Here is a 22,241-nt window from a genome sequence, read left to right on the forward strand (position 1 = left end):
TGGCGTCAGCCCCTTGGAAGCCTGTGTGACTGGTGTTGGGTCAGACCCATTATGTCCACCTGCACCCCCATCTTTTAAGGTGTAACCAAAAATATATCCTCAGCATTTCTGAATTCTGTCACTTTGACACCAAAAGAGCTTGTAAACCTTCAGTTTCACTAGCTATACAATGGGGATGGTAATTCCTCCTAGTATAGTGTCTAGGATGTATAAGGCACTCACAAAATAGTAGCTGTTGTTATTATTCTAGTATTCCTCATTAGTTTGAGTAATGTGATTTTTTTAGGATCCTGGAAGTGCAGTGACCTAGTCTCAGCTGTCACCAGGAAGGTGGGCTGAAGAACATTTTTCTACACCTAGGTCATCGCCTGCCATTGTGGATCACAGGATTCAGTACACTGAAAGTGTTATGAAACTGCTTGTGATTCTCCTGTCTTCACTTCTTGATGAATTTGTATGCCGTCCTGTTATTCTGAGGGATCTGGGTGGGGGCAGTGCCTCGGGGACAGCTGCTTCTTCAGGAGTATGTGACGCACTTGGACGTGGACCCGAGAAGTACAGCAGCAGCATGGTTGGCCACCTGCCAAAATGTAAACAGTTTCTCTTGTTCTAGTGAAGGGCTGGGATTATGTAAGAGTTCATAATATTCTTGAGTGCCCACTTCCGTACTCTCCAACAGATACCACATAATGAGCTAGTTGATAGTTCACAAAATAAAAACACTGATGAGTGTCTTCTGATAAGCAAAGAATGGAATGCAGATGTAGAAAGAGCAGTGTGCCCAGTACTCTGATTAGGAAGAACTGGAGCTGGATGCCTTGCAATCTGAGGTCTCTTTTAATTTAAACAACAACAGGCAACTCTGGTGTAGCATTTTATGGTTTGCAGAGTCCTTTCAGAAATTGTGGGTTCACTCTTGAAGACCACCAAGAGAGGCCTCAGGTTACAGTTGTGCTGGACCTTGTGCCTCCAAATTCATCTATAGTCGAGGGGCGTGCCATTCCCCAGACCTACTCAGCCCAGTTGTTGCACTTATGTGAGCCTTGATCACACACCAGTAAAGTACCTCAGCCGCCTGTCTGTCTGACAGGGTGTTCTGGAAACTAAAGAGATCCTGGATGAGCAAGTTCAAAATTAATATTATTACTTCCTCTTGCCCTGTAATTAGGTTTGGAGGTTAGGGGGCAGTCGTTCTGGGAATAAACCATATTCCCTTCAAACTGTTCGGTGGCCATTACACTGTTTATATGGGGAGACAGCACCCTTTCCAAGTGTAATGAATTGGCCAGGAAAGGGGATATGGGAAGGGGAAGGGGTCAGCCACTAGCTGGCTTCTCAGTTAACTGGGATTCAAACTGTACTTGAATAGAAAGACCACCTAGCATAGGGACACTGAGTGAAATAAGTTGTTTAAAGAAGAAAGTGACAATACATGTGTTCTTCTAGTCTAGATGCTGTGAAATAGAATGCTAAGTTAGGGTTTTCAGGATCGTGGAGTCTGCATTTTTGCTACAGTTGGGGTTTTACAGGTGTTTTTCTTGCATGTTGGTCCACAGACTTAAGTTTTGTTCACATTCAGAATGAGGAGAATTAAATATATCATGACTACTGTGCTTGATTTTTTTTAACCCCCATCAAGAGATCAGGTAGTCAGGATTTTTGAAAAAATTTAACTTCTGGATAATCTTTAAATGTCTGTGTAAACATTGCCATTGAATTCCAAGACATCTGCTTCCATGTACACAGCATGTGAGTTCCTTTAGCTGTCCCAAAGTAGATCATTGAGATACCGTTTCTCCAGGCTGAAATGTTCCAGCGAGTAGTGGAAAATTGGAGGAGAATGTGGATTTCATAGTTTCAAATAGAGAAAGAAAATATCGTTTCTGGCCCAAGCCATGGCAGTACATTGAAGGAAATACCTTGTTCATCTACATTGTGTGTGCTGGGAGGTGAAAGTGTCAGGAAATGAATACAATTGGTCAGTCTTGTCCCTCTCCACAAAATAAATTTATATGTATTCTTATGCCAAGAGGATACTTTGTGAAATTTTATTAATCACTGGAAAAATAAGGCCAGATTTCTAAAAGATAGCACAAAAGATCATAGAGGGTGGACTAGGTTTACATACTAGCCTGTTCATCAACAGACAAGAAACAAACAAATCTAAGGAATGTAACTGTCGTTTACAAAATGGTTTTTGTACGTTGTGTTTCAAAGTTTATGCTTCATACATAACCACTTGAGTCACTTTCAACTCAAGGCAACACCATGAGTATCAGAGTAGAACTGTGCTGCACAGAGGGTTTTGTTTTTTTTTTTAATTTTTTGCACTTCAAGTGAAAGTTTACAAATCAAGTCAGTCTCTCATACAAAATTTATATATGCCTTGCTGTATACTCCTAATTGCTCTCCCCCTAATGAGACAGCACACGCCTTCCCTCCACTCTCTATTTTCATGTCCATTCGGTCAGCTTCTGACCCCCTCTGCCCTCTCATCTCCCCTCCAGACAGGAGATGTAAACACTGTCTCATGTGCCTACTTGATCCAAGAAGCTCATTCTTCACCAGTATCATTTTCTGTCCCATTGTCCCTTTCTGAAAAGTTGACCCTGGGAATGGTTCCTGTCTTGGGTTAACAGAAGGTCTGGGGACTATGACCACTGGGGTGCTTCTAGTCTCAGTCAGACCATTAAGTCTGGTCCCTCAGAGGTTCTCTGTTGTGCTCCCTGTCAGAGTGGTCGTTGGTTGTAGCCGGGCACCGTCTAGTTCTTCTGGTCTCAGGCTGATGTAGTCTCTGGTTTATGTGGCCCTTTCTGTCTCTTGGGCTCATAATTACCTTGTGTCTTTGGTGTTCTTCATTCTCTTTTGTTCCAGGTGGGTTGAGACCAATTGATGCATCTTAGATGGCTGCTTGCTAGCATTTAAGACCCCAGATGCCAGTCTCCAGAGTGGGATGCAGAATGTTTTCTTAATAGATTTTATTATGCCAATTGACTTAGATGTCCCCAAAAACCATGGTCCCCAAACCCCTGCCCCTGCTACGCTGGGCTTCAAAACGTTCAGTTTATTCAGGAAACTTCTTTGCTTTTTGTTTAGTCCAGTTGTGCTCACCTCTCCTGTACTGTGTGTTGTCTTTCCCTTCACCTGAAATAGTTCTTATCTACTGTCTAATTAGTGAATACCCATCTCCCTCCCCACTCGCTTCCTCCCCGCCCCCCCGCCCAGTAACCATCATAGAATATTTTCTTCTCTGTTTAAACTATTTCTGGAGTTCTTACAATAGTGGTCTTATACAATATTTGTCATTTTGCAACTGACTAATTTCACTCAGCATAATACCTTCCAGATTCCTCCATGTTATGAAATGTTTCACAGATTCATCACTGTTCTTTATCAATGCATAGTATTCCATTGTGTGAATATACCGTAATCTATCCATTTATCCATTGATGGGCACTTTGGTTGCTTCCATCTTTTTATTATTATAAACAGTGCTGCAGTGCACATAGATGTGCATATATCTGTTTGTGTAAAGGCCCTTATTTCTCTAGGGCATATTCCAAGGAGTGGGATTGCTGGATCATATGGTAGTTCCATTTCCAGCTTTTTAAGGAAGCGCCAGATCGATTTCCAAAGTGCTTGTACCATTTTACATTGCCACCAGCAGTGTATAAGTGTTCGAGTCTCTCTACAACTTGTCCAACATTTATTCTGTGTTTTTTGGATTAATGCCAGCCCTGTTGGAGTGAGGTGGTATCTCATTGTAGTTTTCATTTGCGTTTCTCTAATGAGTAATGATCCTGAGCATTTCCTCATGTATCTCTTAGCTACCTGAATGTCTTCTTTAGTGAAGTGTCTGTTCATACCTTTTGCCCATTTTTAATCAGATTATTTGTCTTTTTGTAGTTGAGTTTTTGCAATACCATGTAGATTTTAGAGATCAGGCACTGATCGGAAATGTCATAGCTTTTTCCCAGTCTGTAGGTAATATTTTTACTCTTTTGGTGAAGTCTTTGGATGAGCATAGGTGTTTGATTTTTAGGAGCTCACAATTACCTCGTTTTTCTTCTGCATTGTTAGTAATTTTTGTATACCATTTATACCACGTACTAGGGCTCCTAATGTTGTCCCTATTTTTTCTGCCATGATTTCTATCGTTTTAGATTTTGTATTTAGGCCTTTGATTCATTTTGAGCTCGTTTTTGTGCATGGTGTGAGGTGTGGGTATTGTTTCATTTTTTTGCGGGTGGATATCCAGTTATGCCAGCACCATTTGTTAAAAAGACTGTCTTTTCCCCATTTAACTGTTTTGGGGCCTTTGTCAAATATCAGCTGCTCACATGTGGATGGATTTATGTCTGGATTCTCAATTCAGTTCCATTGGTCCATGTATCTGTTGTTATACCACTACCAGGCTGTTTTGACTACTGTGGCGGTATAATAGGTTCTAAAATCAGGGAGAGTAAGTCCTCCCACGTTGTTCTTCCCTTTCAGTAATGCTTTACTGATCCAGGGCCTCTTTCCCTTCCATATGAAGTTGGTGATTTGTTTCTCCATCTCATTAAAAAATGTCGTTGGAATTTGGGTTGGAATTGCATTAAATCTATAGATTGCTTGTGGTAGAATAGACATTTTTATAATGTTGTCTTCCTATCCATGAGCAAGGCATGTTTCTCCACTTATGTAGGTCTCTTGGTTTCTTGCAGAAGTGTTCTGTAGTTTTCTTTGTATAAGTCTTTTACATCGCTGGTAAGATTTATTTCTAAATATTTATCTTCTTGGGGGCTACTGTAAATGGTATTGATTTGATGGATTTCCTCTTTGATGTTCTTTTTGTTGGTGTAGAGGAATCCAGCTGATTTTTGTATGTATATCTTATATCCCGATACTCTGCTGAACTCTTCTGTTTCAGTAGTTTTCTTGAGGATTCCTTAGGGTATTCTGTGTATAAGATCATGTCATCTGCAAATAGAGATACTTTTACTTCTTCCTTACCAATCTGGATGCCCTTTATTTCTTTATCTAGCCTAATTGCTCTGGACCTCCAGTACAATGTCAAATAAGAGTGGTGATAAAGGGCATCCTTGTTTGGTTCCCGATCTCAAGGGCAATGCTTTCAGACTCTCTCCCTTTAGGATGATGTTGGCTGTTGACTTTGTATTAAAGCCCTTTATTATGTTGAGGCATTTTCCTTCTGAGCACTGCTTGCGCTGTGTCCCAAAGGTTCTGAGAGGAAGTGTTTTCTTTGTTACTGGATTCTATGAATTTCTTTATTCTATCCTTAATGTCTTCTATAATCCAGTCTTTTTTGAGCAGGGTATTGTTCAGTTTCCAAGTGTTTGATTTCTTTTCCCTGCTTTTTCTGGTATTGATTTCCACTTTTATGGCCTTATGGTCAGAGAAGATGCTTTGTAATATTTTGATGTTTTAGATTCTGCTAAGGCTTGCTTTATGTCCTAGTATGTGGTCTATTCTAGAGAATGTTCCATGTGCACAAGAAAAGAAAGTATACTTGGCTGTTGTTGGGTGGAGTGTTCTGTATATGTCTGTGAGGTCACGTTGGTTGATTGCGGTGTTTAGATCTTCCGTGTCTTTACTGAGCTTCTTTCTGGATGTCCTGTCCTCAACCGAAAGTGGTGTGTTGAAGTCTCCTACTATTACTGTGGAGCAGTGTATCTCACTTTTCAGTGCTGATAGAGTTTGTTTTATGTATCTTGCAGCCCTGCCATTGGGTGCATAAATATTTAATATTGTTATATCCTCCTGGTATATTGTTCCTTTAGTCATTATATAGTGTCCTTCCTTATCCTTTCTGATGGATTTAACTTCAAAGTCTATTTTGTCAGAAATTAGTATTGCCACTCCTGATCTTTGATTGTTATTTGCTTGATATATTTTTTTCCATCCTTTGAGTTTTAGTTAGTTTATGTCTCTAAGTCTAAGGTGTGTTCTTGTAGGGAGCATATAGCAGATCATGTTTTTTAATCCATTCTGCCACTCTCTGTCTCTTTATTGGTGCATTTAGTCCATTTACCTTTAGCGTAATTATGGATAGGTATGAATTTAGTGCTGTCACTTTGATGTCTTTTTTGTGTGTGGTGTTGATAATTTCTTTTTCTGACTTAATTTTTTGTGTTGAGTAGTTTATATATTGTCTTTTCCTCTTATTTGTTGTTAATTTTGTTTCTGCCGAGTCTCTTTTTTTCTTGTATTTTATTTTAATGCGTAGGATAGTTTGTAGTTACCTTAATATTTACCCCTATTTTTCTAAATTTAAACCTATCTTTCATTTCTATTGCCTTGTCTTTCTGTCCGTATGAAAGATCTATGACTACATTTCTTAGTCCCTCTTTATTGTTTTAATGTTGTCTTCTTTTACATAATAGCGTCGCTGTTTCCCTGTTTTGAGCGGTTTTTTAATAACTTTTAATCTGTGTAGGTTGATATCTGATTGCTCTATCCAGTGTTCTAGTCTGGGTTTGATACCTGATATTGATTTTCTAACCAAAGAACTCCCTTTGGTATTTCTTGTAGTTTTGGTTTAGTTTTTCCAAATTCCCTAAACTTTTGTTTATCTGGAAATGTCCTAATTTCACCTTCATATTCGAGAGACCGTTTTGCTGTATATATGATTCTTGGCTGGCAAGTTTTTTCCTTCAGTGCTTTATATAAGTCATCCCATTGCCTTCTTGCCTGCATGGTTTCTGCTGAGTAGTCCAAGCTTATTCTTACCGACTGTCCTTTTTAGGTGACTTTGCATTTATCCCTAGCTGCTCTTAAAATTCTCTCTTTATCTTTGGTTTTGGCAAGTTTGATTATAATATGTCTTGGTGACTTTCTTTTAAAATCTACCTTATCTGGAGTTTGAAGAGCATCTTGGATGGATATCTTCTCATCTTTCACGGTATCAGGAAAGTTTTCTGCCAACAAACCTTCAACAATTCTGTCTGTATTTTCTTTTATCCTTCCCTTTTCTGGTACTCCAACCACTCATAGGTTATTTCTCTTGAGAGAGTGCCACGTGATTCTTAAGGTTTCTTCATTTTTTTAATTCTTTCATCTGATTTTTTTCCCCAAATATATTGGTGCTAAGTGCTTTACGTTCAAGTTCAGAAATTCTGCCTTCCACTTCCTTAATTCTGCTCCTCTGACTTTCTGTAGAGTTGTCTATTTCTGTAATTTTATTGTTAATCTTCTGAATTTCTGATTGCTGTCTTACTATGCTTTCTTCCACCTTATTAAATTTTTCATTATGTTTCTGAATAACCTTTTTAATTTCTTCAACTGTTTTATCTGTGTGTTCTTTGGCTTGTTTTGCATATTGTCTGATTTCTTTCCTGATGTCTTGAAGGGTTCTGTATATTAATCTTTTGTATTCTGCATCCGGTAATTCCAGGAAGGCACTTTCACCTGGAAGATCCCTTGATTCTTTGTTTTGAGAGCTTGTTGAAGCAATCATGGCCTGTTTCTTTATGTGATTTGATATGGACTCTTGCCTCCAAGCCATCTATAAGTTATTGTATTCATTTATTTTATGTTTGCTTACTGTATCGTGAATTCTTGCTTTGTTTTGTTTTGATATGCCCAAATGGGTTGCACAAGTGAGCTACGTTGATTATTTTCACCTTTGAAGCTCTGACATCCTGTCACCAGATGGCTAGAGCTATTATCAGGTATATCAGTCTAGGAGTCCATTCACTTTTCTTGTATGGATTCAGCTCAGGTGTCCAGGGTAGCTGCTCATCAAGTGTGTGGTACAGGCTCTGTCCTACAGTCTTAAAATGGGCAGCCCGCCGCAGCTGCTCCCGGGAACGGTGCCTTGAGGGCTCCCGGCAGTTCGGGTCCAGCAACTCCTCTCTGCTTCTGAACCGTTTCTTTCTCCCCCTGCCACTCAGTTCGTTTTCTAACTTTGCCTTTGATGTTCAGGGCTTCTAGCTTTTCATAAATAAACTTGTTTTACTTGTTTTTTTTTTTGCGTCTTTGTTGTAAGAGGGCTCACCAGCAGCGTCTGTCTTCCGCTATGTTGGCCCCACCTTCCACAGTTTTCCGTGGCTGATTTTTCAAAAGTAGATCACCAGACCTTCCTTTGGAGACATGCCTGCATAGTCTCTGTGAACTAGGAGATAAACCAAAACACCAAGCCTGTTCCTGTCAAGTTGATTCTGAATCATGGTGACCCTGTGTGTTACAGAGTAGAACTGCTCCATAAAGTTTCTTGGCTGTAATCTTTATGGAAGCAGATCACCAGGTGTTTCTTCTGTAGTACCACTGGAGGGGTTTAAATTTCCAACCATTTACATCACCCAGGACCTCCTTGAACTAGAAGATAGAACCGTAGAAATTACCCAATCTGAACCACAGAGAGAAACTGGACTTTATGAACAGAACTCAGGGACCTGTTAGACCATAACAAAAGATCTAACATTTGTGTCATCAAGAGTTCCAGAAGAAGATGAGATAGGAGGGCAGGGCTGAAAAAAGACTCAAGTAATAGTTGAACACTTCCCAAATTTGACAAGAGATATAAACATACAGATTCAAGAAGGCGAGCAAACCCCAAACAAGATAAACCCAAAGAAATTCATACCAATAAACATCGTTAGACTTCTGAAAACTAAAGAGAAAGAAAAAAATCTTGAAAGCAGCCAGAAAAAAAGTACTTTATCTAGGAGAAAAACCATTAGAATGACAGCCAATTTCTCATCAGAAACCATGGAGGCCAGAAAGAAGCAACATGACATTTTTCGGGTGTTGAAAGAAGAGAACTGTCAACTGAGAACCCTGTATCAGCAAAAACACCCTTCAGGAATTAAGGGAAAATCAAGATACCAGAAGAAGGGAAACTAAGAGAGTCTGTGTCAGAAAACCCACCCTGACAGAATGATTAAAGAAAATTCTCTAAAGGAAAGGAACCTTAGTCAATAAGGAAAAAAGAACTTAATAAGCAGAAATAGGGTTGAACACTATAGGCTTTCCTTGTATTGTTGCATTTTCTAAAGTATGTTTGACAGTTGAAGCAAAAATTATAACATGATGTGGTTCTATTATATAGAGGAAATATTTAAGATTTAAACAGGAGGTAAGGTTTCTAGATTTTGCTCAAACTGGTAAAACGACATCAGTAGACTATGGTAAGTTATGTATATATAATACTTAGAGCAACTACTAAAACTATAGAGGAAGATACTGTAGATAAATCAAAATGGAATTCTGAAAAAAAGTAACTGACAGGAGGGCAGTAAAAAGAAAACAGAAACAGAAACGAGTACAAAGGAATACAAAAAAGTGAAGTGGCAGGAGTAAGCCCTAAGATATCAATAATTAAACATTAAATATAATTAGCTAAATATACCAACTAAAAGATAGGAATTGGCAGATTAGATTTTAAAAAGATACTGTGCAACACTTCTTTCTCAACAGCTGTTTAGAGGTAGACAGAAAATCAGCAAGGATATGGAATAACTGATAATCAACCAGTAGGACCTAATCGACATTTACCATATTTTTATGCAAATAGCACATCCCTTCTCTGTTTGTTTGCCAACCGTGCCCTCCCCCTCATAAGGTATTTTCGTAAGTGTGCCATGCTAATTTTTTTTACAGCAATATGTTAAAAAAAATTTGGCATAGCGGTGATTACAAAAATACCTCACGGGGGGAGGGTGCGGTTGGCAAATAAACTTAGAAGGCGCAGGTTATTTGCATAAAAACATGATACCAAATACTCCATCCAACAGTAGCAAAATACTCATTCTTTTCAGTTGTCTGTGAAAGATTCACCAAGATAGACCATATCGTGGGTCATAAAATAAACTTCAACCCAAATCAAACCAAACCCATTGCTATGGAGTCAGTTCCTACTCACAGCAACCTTATAGGACAGAATAGAACTGCCCCAGAGGGCTTCTAAGGCTGTAAATCTTTATGGAAGCAGACTGTGACATGTTTCTCCAGTGGAGCAGTTGGTGTGTTTGAACCACTGACCTTTGCAGTGAGCAGCCAAGTGGTTAACCACTTCGCCAACAGAGCCCCCATTCTACCAACTGAAAAGGATTTATTTCACACAGAGTGTGTTCTCTGGCCACAGTGGACTCAAATTGGAAATAATAGAACAATCTCCAAAACAGTTGGAAACTAAGCAACATACTTCTAAATAGTCCATAGGTCAAAGAGGAAAATTAAAAAAATGAAAATACAGTGTATCAAAATTAGTGGGACTCAGCTAAGGCAGTGCTGAGAGGAAAGTTTATAGAAGTAAACACATGTATTAGGAAAAAAAGGTCTCAAATCAGTACTCTGAGCTTCCCACCTTAAGAACCTAGAAAAAGGGCAAAATGAAGCAACAGAGAGAGAAATTAATACCAGCAGAAACCAAAAAATTGAAATCAGAAAAACAATAGAGAAAATCAGAAACGAAGAGATGATTCTTTGAAAATGTCAGTGAAATTGACAAACCTCTAGTAAGACTGAAAAAGAAGGCACGAGTTAGCAGTATCTGGAATGAAATGTGATACCACTACAGACCCTGCAGGTACCAAAAAAAATACTACAACTCTGCACATATAAATGTGACGACTTAGACAAAATGGACCAGCTCCTTGAACGTCACGAACTGTCACAACCTACTGAATATGGAATAGATTGTATCTATTGAGGAAACTGAATTTGGAGAGTTTGTAACAAACTCTAAAAAAAGAGATGATCAGGCTCAGATAGCTTCACTGAAGAATTCCCCTAACCATTTAAAGAAGAATTATCACCAACTCTGCACAGTCCCTTCGAGAAAATAGAAGAGGAGGAAACATTTCCCAATTCATGTTATGAAGCTAGTAATACCCTGACATCAAAGACAGTACAGAAAAAGAAAACTGCAGACCGGTATCTCTCATGAATATAGATGTAAAAATCCTCAGCAACTTAATAACAAACATAGTTCAGCAATACATAAAATGACCAAGTGGGGCAGTTTCAGTATTCAAAAATCGATCAATGTAATTAACTTGATCATGTACTGAAATATATATATGTGAAACTGTAAAACTTTTTGGAGAAAAAAAAAGAAAATCTTCAGGATCTATGGCTAGGCCAAGTTCTTGTTGATAGCAGAAGCATGATTTCTAAAAATTGGTAAAAAGGCCTCATCAGAATTAAAAACTTTTGCTCTGCAAAGGACCCTATTAAGGAGATGAAAAGACAGGCTACAGAGTGGGAGAGAATATTTGCAAACCACACATCTGACAAAAGACTAGTATCTAGAATATATAAGGAACTTATAAAACAAAGCAGTTTAAAAAAGCAGACAATCCCTGGGGTCTTAAACGCTAGCAGGTAGCCATCTAAGATGCATCAATTGGTCTCAACCCACCTGGAACAAAAGAGAATGAAGAACACCAAAGACACAAGGTAATTATGAGCCCAAGAGACAGAAAGGGCCACATAAACCAGAGACTACATCAGCCTGAGACCAGAAGAACTAGATGGTGCCCGCCTACAACCGATGGCTGCCCTGGCGGGGAACACAACAGAGAACCCCTGAGGGAGCAGGAGAGCAGTGGGATGCAGACCTCAAATTCTCGTAAAAAGACCAGTCTTAATGGTCTGACCGAGACTAGAAGGACCTCGGTGGTCATGGCCCCCAGACCTTCTGTTAGCCCAAGACAGGAACCATTCCCAAAGCCAACTCTTCAGACAGGGATTGGACTGGAATATGGGATAGAAAATGATACTGGTGAGGAGTGAGCTTCTTAGATCAGGTAGACACATGGGACTATGTGGGCAGCTCTGGTCTGGAGCAGGGAGGGAGATGAGAAGGCAGAGGGGGAGAGAAGCTGGCTGTATGGACATGGAAATAGAGGGTGGAGAGGAGTGTGCTGTCTCATTAGGGAGAGAGCGACTAGGAGTGTATAGCAAGGTGTATCCAAATTTTTGTATGAGAAACTGACTTGATTTCTAAACTTTCTCTTAATGCACGATAAAAATTAAAAAAAGAAAAACAGACAATCGAATTAGAACATGGTAAAAAAAATGTGAAGAGACATTTCACCAGAGAGGGTATACAGATGGCAAATAGTAAACACATGGGAAGATGTTCAACATTGTTAGCTATAGGAAACTGCAAATTAAAACCACAGTGAGATATCACTACACACCTATGAAAACAGCTGAAATAAAACAGTGACAACACTAAATGCCACTGAGAGTGCAGAGAACCGGAATCTTTTGTACACTGCTGGTGAGAATATAAAATGATACAGCCACTCTGGAAGAGAGTTTGGCATTTTCTTTAAAAAATAAATAATGCAGCTGTCATACCACCAGCAATTGTACCGCTGGGCGTTTATCCAAGAGAAATGAAAACATGTTCATGTTGAAACCTATATATAGACATTAGCAGTGGCTTTATTAGTAATCGCCAAAAACTGTAAAGATCACATATGCCCTTCAGCATTTGAATGGCTAAACAAACTGGGGTACATCTGCCCATGGAATATTACTCAGCAATGAAAAGGAACAAAATATCAATACTTCGACATCTTAGATGGATCACAAGGGGATTATGTTGACTTAAAAAAAAAGTGAATGCCAAAAATTTACACATTGTATGATTCCATCCATTTATGTAGTATTCTTAAAAAGACAAAATGATAGAGATGTAGAAACCCTGTTAGTGATTGCCGGGCGTTAATGAAGGCTGTGGAGGTGAGAGGGAAGTAGGTATGGCCATATGAAGACATTTTGAGGCATCCTAATGATAAAGTAGTATATATCTACTGCATTGATGGCAATTTTCTGATTGTAGTGTTGTACTGTATAGTTTTGCAAGATGTTACCATTGGAACAAACTGAGCAAAGCACAAAAGGATCTCTCTGTATTATTTCTTGAAGTTGCATGTGTTACAATTATCGTAAAAGAAAAAGTTTAACATTTTTAAAAGGAAAATAATGGAACTATGATAAATGACATGGCAAAAGCCTGCCATTCAGTGACAATGATTTATACACACATTTAAGTGCAATTCCAACTGTTATTTTGACAGTGGTTGGAGAGTACCAACAAACAGTAGAATGTCCATATTATAAATGTAAATAAGCCAACATACGGGCAAATTCGTATTGCTAATATATTTTAAAATATGTGACACTCCCGCACCCCTGTCTGCCAAAGATGCAAAACCTATTTTTAAAGGGGTGTGGGCAACAGTCGTTTGTTTTTGGCTCTGAACATTGGTTCAGTCATTTTGGAGAACAATTTGGTAATATATAATGAGAGTTATGACTTAAAAAATAATACAAAAAAGAACTGAAGTGAATGTATACAAAACTGTTCTTAGCAGTACAACTCATTGTAAGCATAAAAAAGAAGAAAGGACTGCCCTAGTGGAGGACTAGAAAAGGAGCCACACACAGGGATATGGCAGAGAGCCTGTCCCCAGGAGGTGATCACCTTCGTGCAGAGCTGGGCAGCGTACATGAAGGGCCCAGCAGCCATTGCAGGTGGCCCACGGCCTGCAGAGGGCTGTATATTGTCACCTGGCCACAGCCGCATCAGACATTGACACCTGTGAGGCAGGCTGAAAACCCAGCCATAGTGTCTGCTCTGAGCTCTTATCAAATGAGCAGATAACGGTGTGCTTTTTCGTGTCTCATTTTGGTCTCCTCACAGAAGTGAGGAGTCAAGCAGTGCAGGGTTGGGGGCGGGGGCGGTGGGCTCCTCCTCTGCCTCCTCCGAGTGTGTCCCTGCCACACACTTCACGCCTGTCTGTTTCTCAGCTTTCCCAATTGACTGGGAGAAAAGTTTAAATTTCTACTCTCCAGTGGTGCAGAAGCATGAGTGCACACGCCAGGTATTCTGGCCTCTGGTGTTGGCTGTGCAGCCCCTGGGCTTTCTAAGCACTTCCTATGGTCTTGTCTTGGTTTTGTATTTTGTCTGCTGTGGAAACCCTGGTGGCATAGTGGTTAAGTGCTACGGCTGCTAACCAAAGGGACAGCAGTTCGAATCCTCCAGGTGCTCCTCGGAAACTCCATGGGGCAGTTCTACTGTGTCCTATAGGGTTGCTATGAGTCAGAATCGACTCAACGGCACTGGGTTTGGTTTGGTTTGGTGCATGCACATGCTCTTCATAGTTTGCTTTCTCCTCTGAATTGTGTGGTGCGCTCAACCATAGCCCAGCTGGGCACGGTCTGGGCTGGCCATTGGCCCTCCTCCAGGACGGTGCTTGGCTGAGTATCTGGCTTCCTGCCGTTTAGCACCTTCCCTCCTCACGGTTTTCCTACCATGTCGCCCCATGGTATTAGCATTTTTGTGACTCCGGTTGTCTGACTCTGTGAACTTCTGTACAGTGTGTGCTTGTGAGAGCAAGGCCCAGCTGCAGGCCGGGCAGTGCTGGGGGCTTTGTAGGCTGACAGGTCCCCAGAGCTTCTGGTGACACAGGAGGGAGGTGGAGGTCTGGGAGAAGTCAAGACTGGAACAGGCAGGGGTGCAAGCAGCTGAGTAGCATCTGGACTTGGGTGGGTGTCAGGTGGGGAGGGCCAGGTGTATACCAGACCTGCCATGGTGCTGCGTGATGGTGGATTACTCCGGGCATACAGGCTTTCTGAGGTGATCCTGGGGATTCCTGAGAAATGTAGGGGCCCACACCAAATGCCATTTATGCTCAGGCCCAGGTTGATGTGGGCAGACGCCTCCATTGTGCCCAGGTGGATATTTTGGCGCTACTCTCTGGACTTCCTCAGAGGAGCCATGTGGCTGCCCTCATATGTTTATTGGGAGTGCTTGGTGTGTTTTGGAAAGCTGAATGATCCTGGTCATGAGCTTCTGTGTCTGGGAAGTCAGAGCAGGTGAGTGGGTGTTTCAGGTGATGGCCAGGTGCACAGAGATGTCACGGACTATGCCTGCACCAGGCTGTGTGGTTTGTGCCCCCTCGTGTGTTCACAACTGCAGGCTGGTTGGTAGGAGGTGTGAAGGGCCGGGGCAGCCACAAAGCAAGTACGGCCCCTGACCCCTGCAGAACAGTGACCAGAGCTGACTGAGACCACACCTGGGGTGTGACCTGTGTATGGATGGAGCTCTTGGTCATGATACCAGAAGAGCACAGCTGTTTTCAAGCAAACCCTTCCTGCTACAGCTGTGACATGTTCGTCTTGCTCATTTCTACCTCATGGAGAGCAGATTCCATTACTATTGGTGTTGTCCTTCTGGGTGGTGTGTTCAGCACATCCTTCCTGTGCCCAGGCTCTTGGTGGTGACAAGCCAGGTTCCAGCATGTGTGTGTGAGCTGCCGTGGGCCCTGGGTGACCGGCTCTCTGATCATTAGTTCTCTTTGGGCCAAGGCTGCCAGGAGATCTTGGGAGTCGCCTCTACCTCGGAACAGCTGCCTCCCGTTCTCACACAATTGTGATCTGCAAATAGCCAGTTACTTTTAGTTCATTCTGTTGGGTAAGGTAACTAGTTACTGATTTTATACAGCTAAGAACAAGACTGGTGGGGTTCTGTGCCTTCTCCTTGAGTGTGATAGTTGTTAACTCTGTCCTCTTTTGAAGCAGACGGTTGATGATGAGGCGATGGCGGTATGAATGAAGATCACGTGAGGGAGCAGAACGATGCCCAAGGGTGGGTGTTCTAAAACACCACAGCCAGAAGAATTTTCTCTCAGCAACGACATGGTGGAGAAACAAACTGGGAAAAAGGTAAGGCTCACATTCATCTCACCTTGGGGTCGGTCCAGGGATGCAGGCTACACACTCAAAGGGCAGGGACCCTTGAGCTAGCCCCCATGTTGGTCTGTAAAGCCAGTGGAATCATAGCCTGTCATCAGCCACTTCTTCTGTCCTCTCTGCAGCCAGAGGGGTTCAGGTGTCATGGTTTGAGTGGGCGTGACACAGTGATCTTTCCAAGAGAGGCCTTGCTTCCTTTAAGGGAACCAAAGGTAAGCTTTAGGTAATAGGTTATAGTACAGAAATTACTCTCTGAGGTTACCTGGGTTTGCCTTCAGGTTTCTGCTCCCCAGGACCACAGGATTTCTGTCATGGTTTTTAGTGCCTGAATCTGACATGTAGCCACATTTGTGCTGCACTGATAGAAATGTTGCTGTGTGTTTTACTTCGAGTTTGGCCTGTTGAGAAAAGCGAAAGCTGTGAATCGAGACCCGGGCACCATCCTGGGCCTGGGGCCTACTCTTCTTTCCGGAGAAGCAATGGGCTCTCAGCACCGATTGGAGTCAGACAGATGGGGGTCAGGTCAGGCTCCGTGACCATGGAGAGGTTGGTGTCTGCCCTGAGACTCAGTTTATTAATCTGTGGAATCGGAGCAAGGACAGTGTGGTAGGGATTGTGTGCTGAGAGGTGTGAGCTGCCTGCGTGTAGCATCAGCCACATCCCAGTCCTTGTCTTAACCTTTTGTTGCTGCTACTGCCTGCTCGTTCCCTGAGTGTGCCCCTGTGACAGGCCACCCTCTCTGGGCTGTCTGGATTCTCAGGCCCCTCACTTGGTGCTCAGTGGTGTGGGGAGGTCACCTCATACAGCTTCCTGGTTGCCAGTCCTTTCCAGCTGCTTTATCCTTGGCTTCCCCTCCAGGCCTCATTTGTCCTGGCATGTGGACTGTGAAGGAGCTTTCAGGTGGCTGCCAGCTGACCATGTCTCTGGTTCCTCTGGTGCTGTTCTCTGTGAGGTGCACTACAAGGGTTAGCGTGTACCCCACATGTGAAAATCAGTGAGTAGTACGGACCAGGACTGGGTGTGTGTACTCCTGCAGCATGGAGTGGCCAGGGAAGGTTGAGTCCAAGGGTTGTGCCCAGTTGACACCACGCGCCACTGAAGTATGCACAGGAGTTGTCATGAGAAGGAGAGAGTCTGGGTCCAGAAATTGAAATAGGCTGTGCTGCTGAGCCTGTGAGGAAGTGGAGCTGGCCCGGGCAGATAGATGCATGGCGTGTACAGGGGGAATGTGGGGTTCAGGCTATTGCCCAGGGAGGCAGGTGCTCAAAGGACACAGAGAAAGAGACCCCTGGCACCCCTTCCTTTCCTAGAGGCCCCTGTGGAGTTTGCCTCAGTGTCTCCCCTCCTCAGGGTCAGCAACCTCAGGAGAAGGATCAACAGGAGCTTCAAATGGCCGTTCCCACTGGCCCAAATCTTGGCAGAGTGGAATCCTGGGCTGGGTCTTTCCCTGCAGAACTTAGGACTGAGGCCCAGGTCCTCCTGCTGTCTAGGGAGTTCACCTTTGAATTGACCCTCAAAAACACGTTCATTCTCATTTTTAATCAGTAAAGAACAGTAGAGTTTATGGATTACCCCAGGTTTTAAAGAAAGAGCTCCAGCTTCTGTGGTCAGTGGTATCAGCATGACTTCCTTCTTTCTGACTGCCCCTGGTACCTCGGGGGCAGAACTTGGCCTCAGAATGTCTTTGGTCACCTGGTATGGCCCCAGGCCCCTCTTGGCATTTTGCGGTGCAGCGAATTGCTTTTATATGGCCTTTCTAGTCATGGTCTTATGACTCCCATGGAATGATTGGGTGGGACTATGCAAATAAGATACATGAACCGTTGTAGGGGATTGGTCAGTTTAAGCCACTAGGCTTAAAGAGAGCCAATCCCAGAGAGCAAGGGAGACCTCACTGTCATCAAGAAGAAGAGCTGGGTATGCAGCGTGTCCTTTGGACCTAAGGTCCCTGCACTGAGAACCTCTTAGACCCAGGAGACAGAGAGCTGTAACACTGAAGATGACATGGGACCAGCAAGCTAGGTTTGCCTACTCACAGAGCAAGAGAGCTGAGCGCCTTTGGGCAGGCGGCTAGCTGGAGGAGTGGGTTGCATCTAGGCACTTAAAATGAAGCTGAAGAGCTTTGTAACACTTGCTGAAGCAGGGCAGAGGCCATGACTGAACAGAGCATAAGTAGTTTGAAGCCCTGCCATGTTCGTGATTATGGGGTTTACTAGGGAAGTAACAGGTTATAATTCAGGATCAGGAATCAACTTGGAAGTAACAGGAATGAATCAGAATACAGTTCTTCAATCCGGAAAGTGCCCTCTTGGCCGTGCCTGCAGGCAGGCCACTCTCTCAGCCCTTGGACCTTGGCATGGCCTCTGCCCTGCTTCAGCAAGTGTTATAGCACATGGCAGAGGAAGTATCACTGGAACAGGCCCAAATTTTTAAAATAACGATGGACTAGAAAGATAGCCGGAATGGGAAAAATTACAGGTTGAAGCCCTGCTAGTAACTTAATCTCCTTATTATAGAACAAGGGCAGCGTAAGCATTGCATAGCAACCAAATCTCTTGCCCTTAAATTTTGAGCAGAAGGCCAAAGGAACATTGTCCCGCTCAAAGATGGTGGGTGACCGCGCCACTTTCAGTGTGTGTTGCTCACCTACAGTCTTGCCAGTAGTCCAATCTCATGCATCAGGCTTCTAAAAGGGCTCACTAACCCTCTTTTGAAGTCTACCATTCCAGGTTTTCAACACATAATTTTCTTGTTCTGAATACCATACCATATCTGCCAAATTGTAAAACTTCGGGTCTTTTCCTATTTTGCTTCATTGGCCATGACTGAACCAGTTCAAAGCCAGACCCTGGAATATGGTCTGTGAGTTTTGTGTGACCATTGCAACAAATTATTGAACCCAGCAAAGAAGAGGAGAGTGCCATGGGAGGGATGGCTAGTGTCAGAATTGGTAAAAAGGTTGGACAGTAGAGGTATGCCTGACCTCCATCTCATAGTAGTCAGGTTTGGGCTGATACTGATCTTAATTGTCCTCTTTCCCCCTGAAGTTTGACGAGGTCCAACTTTGCCTCCACTTTTACAGCATCTTCATCTCTCATCTCACTGGGTTGGGCTGTGGGGAGCCAACACCACCAGACTTGGCCTGCTTGCGTTCACAAGGACTAGCTCGGCTCTGAGGGTGCAAAGTGCTTCCCAGGTGTGTCCCACCTCAGGCCGGCCCATGCCTGTCCAGCATCTTCTCCCAGCTCCCCTTTCTGCCTTTCAAAGGCTTAGCCTTATTGCCGCTCTGGTCTGGGAAAGGAATCCCAGAGGGCCACAGCTAGTACTTCACCCTAGAAGCAGGAGACCGTGTATTCTCTCTAGAACATGGACTGCCCTGCTGAGACATGAGGTATGAGGTCCCTGCTTGCTTGATGTGAACCCAGGTCTTCTCATGTCCGCATAGTTGATACAAGCAGGACCCTAAAACACCTGTAAGACATTGTACCCATTAGTAAGTTCCCAAGTCATGCTTATTATTTTCAGAGTGCTGACAAAGGCATTTGGGTCCTGCTCCCCCCGCTGGAACTGACTGTGGAGCTTGAAGTGCCGGAGGAGGTGTGAGCAGTGAACAGGGCAGCAAATGGGCATTGGCCCACACCTGATGCAAGGCTCAGTCCTGTCTCTCAGGCTCAGCTTAGTGCCCAGCAGGCTCTTCAGATGAGGGGAGCCGTGGTGGCATCCTACCAAAGGTTTGGGCCTTGCATGCTGGATAGGATGTGGAAGGTGTGTGGGAAAGAACGGACAAGTGTTCTAGGAATCCCTCACCCGTTACGCTGGGGACAGCCTGACAGCAATGGATAAGCATGGGGTCGGGGTGAGGGGAGAGAGGTGGATTAATTCTCGCAGCATGGGTCTCAGAAGATTTTTTTTTTATTATTGTGCTTTAAGTGAAAGTTTACAAATCAATTCAGTCTCTCACACGAAAACTTATATACACCTTGCTACATACTCCCACTCACTTTCCCCCTAATGAAACAGTCCACTCCCTTCCTCCACTCTCTCTTTTCGTGTCCATTTCGCCAGCTTCTAACCCCCTCTACCCTCTCATCTCCTCTCCAGGCAGGAGATGCCAACATAGTCTCAAGTGTCCACCTGATCCAAGACGCTTACTCCTCACCAGCATCCCTCTCCAACCCATTTTCCAGTCCAATCCATGTCTGAAGAGTTGATTTTGGGAATGGTTCCTGTGCTGGGCCAACAGAAGGTCTGGGGGCCATGACCACCAGGGTTCTTCTAGTCTCAGTCAGACCATTAAGTCTGGTCTTTTTATGAGAATTTGAGGTCTGCATCCCACTGCTCTCCTGCTCCCTCCGGGGTTCTCTGTTGTGTTCCTTGTCAGGGCAGTCATTGGTTGTAGCCGGGCACCCACCACCTAGTTCTTCTGGTCTCAGGATAATGAAGTCTCTGGTTTACGTGGCCCTTTCTGTCTCTTGTGCTCGTAATTACCTTGTGTCCTTGGTGTTCTTCATTCTCATTTGATCCAGGTGGGTTGAGACCAATTAATGCATCTTAGATGGCCGCTTGCTAGTGTTTAAAACCCCAGTCGCCACTGTCCAATGTGGGATGCAGAATGTTTTCTTAATAGATCTTATTATGCCAGTTGACTTAGATGTCCCCTGAAACCATGGTCTCCAGACCCATGTCTCTGCTATGCTGGGCTTCGAAGCGTTCAGTTTATTCAGGAAACTTCGTTGCTTTTGGTTTAGTCCAGTTGTGCTGCCCTCGCCTGTATTGTGTGTTGTCTTTCCCATCACCTAAGGTAGTTCTTATCTACTGTCTATTTAGCGAATATCCCTCTCCCGCCCTCCCTCCTTCCCCCCTCTCGTAACCATCAAAGAATTGTTTCTTCACTATTTAAACTATTTCTCAAGTTCTTATAATAGTGGTCTCATGCAATGTTTGTCCTGTTGCAGCTGACTAGTTTCACTCAGCATAATGCCTTCCAGGTTCCTCAATGTTCTGAAGTCTTTCACAGATTCATCACCGTTCTTTACCGATGCGCAGTATTCATTTTGTGAATATACCATAATTTATTTATCTATTCATCCGTTGATGGGCACCTTGGTTGCTTCCAACTTTTTGCTGTTGTAAGCAGTGCTGCAAGGAACATGGGTGTGCATGTATCTGTTCGTGTAAAGGCTCTTATTTCTCTAGGATATATTCCAAGGAGTGGGATTGCTAGATCGTATGGTAGTTCTATTTCTGGCCCTTGAAGGAAGCAATTTCCAAAGTGGTTGTACCATTTTACATTGCCACCAGCAGTGTATAAGTGTTCCAGTCTCTCCACAGCCCGTCTACCATTTATTATTTTGTGTTTTTTGCATTAATGCCAGCCTTGTTGGAGTGAGATGGTATCTCATTGTAGTTTCCATTTGCATTTCTCTAATGGCTAATGATCGTGAGCATTTCCTCATGTACCTCTTAGCTACCTAAATGTCTTCTTTAGTGAAGTGTCTGTTCATATCCTTATACCCCTTTTTTAATTCGGTTATTTGGTTTTTTTTTTGTCGTCGAGTTTTTGCAGTAGCATGTAGATTTTAGAGATCAGGCACTGATCGGAAATGTCATAGCTAAAAAGTTTTTCCCAGTCTGTAGGTAATCTTTTTACTCTTCTGGCAGAGTCTTTGGATGAGTATAGATGTTTGATTTTTAGGAGCTCCCAGTTATCTAGTTTTTCTTCTGCATTGTTAGTAATGTTTTGTATACTGTTTGTGCCATGTATTAGGGCTCCTAACATTGTCCCTATTTTTTCTTCCATAATCTTTATCGTTTTGGATTTTACGTTTAGGTCTTTGATCCATTTTGAGCTCGTTTTTGTGCATGGAATGAGGTATGGGTGTTGTTTCATTTTTTTGCAGATGGATAGCCAGTTCTACCAGCACCATTTGTTAAAAAAAAAAAAAAAAAAGACTGTCTTTTCCCCCATTTAACTGCTTTGGGGCCTTTGTCAAATATCAGCTGCTCATATGGGGATGGATTTATGTCTGGATTCTCAGTTCTGTTCTGTTGGTCTATGTATCTGTTGTTGTACCAGTACCAGGCTGTTTTGACTACTGTGGCAGTATAATAGGTTCTAAAATCGGGGAGAGAAAGGCCTCCCACGTTGTTCTTTCTCAGTAATGCTTTACTGATCCAGGGCCTCTTTCCCTTCCATATGAAGTTGGTGATTTCTTTCTCTACTTCATTAAAAAATGTCATTGGAATTTGAATCAGAATTGGATTGTATCTATAGACTGCTTGTGGTAGAATAGACATTTTTACAATGTTAAGTCTTCCTATCCATGAGCAAGGTATGTTTTTCCACTTATGTAGGTCTCCTTTGGTTTCTTCCAGAAGTGTTTTGTAGTTTTCTTTGTATAGGTCTTTTACATCTCTGGTAAGATTTATTCCTAAGTATTTTATTTTCTTGGGGGCTACTGTAAATGGTATTGATTTGGTGATTTCCTCTTCGATGTTCTTTTTGTTGGTGTAAAGGAATCCAACTG

At 42.8% G+C, this 22,241-nt stretch overlaps 1 protein-coding gene across 19 annotated transcripts in view; it reads left to right on the plus strand.

Moving 5' to 3' along the window:
• Window positions 1-22,241, plus strand: part of ANKRD11 (ankyrin repeat domain containing 11) — a 281,034-nt gene that overhangs the window by 197,132 nt on the left and 61,661 nt on the right. For 17 of the 19 annotated variants that reach the window (XM_064273643.1, XM_064273645.1, XM_064273646.1 and 14 more), the window contains one exon: window positions 15,544-15,687. In XM_064273643.1, coding sequence (XP_064129713.1) covers window positions 15,601-15,687 — 87 coding nt within the window. In that variant the 5' untranslated portion in view covers window positions 15,544-15,600. Of the gene's footprint in view, window positions 1-15,540; window positions 15,688-22,241 lie in introns of all 19 variants that reach the window. The other 2 variants (XM_064273638.1, XM_064273636.1) reach the window with 1 other exon arrangement.

Source organism: Loxodonta africana, chromosome 21, assembly GCF_030014295.1.
Source record: "Loxodonta africana isolate mLoxAfr1 chromosome 21, mLoxAfr1.hap2, whole genome shotgun sequence".
Classification (NCBI taxonomy): Eukaryota; Metazoa; Chordata; class Mammalia; order Proboscidea; family Elephantidae; genus Loxodonta; species Loxodonta africana.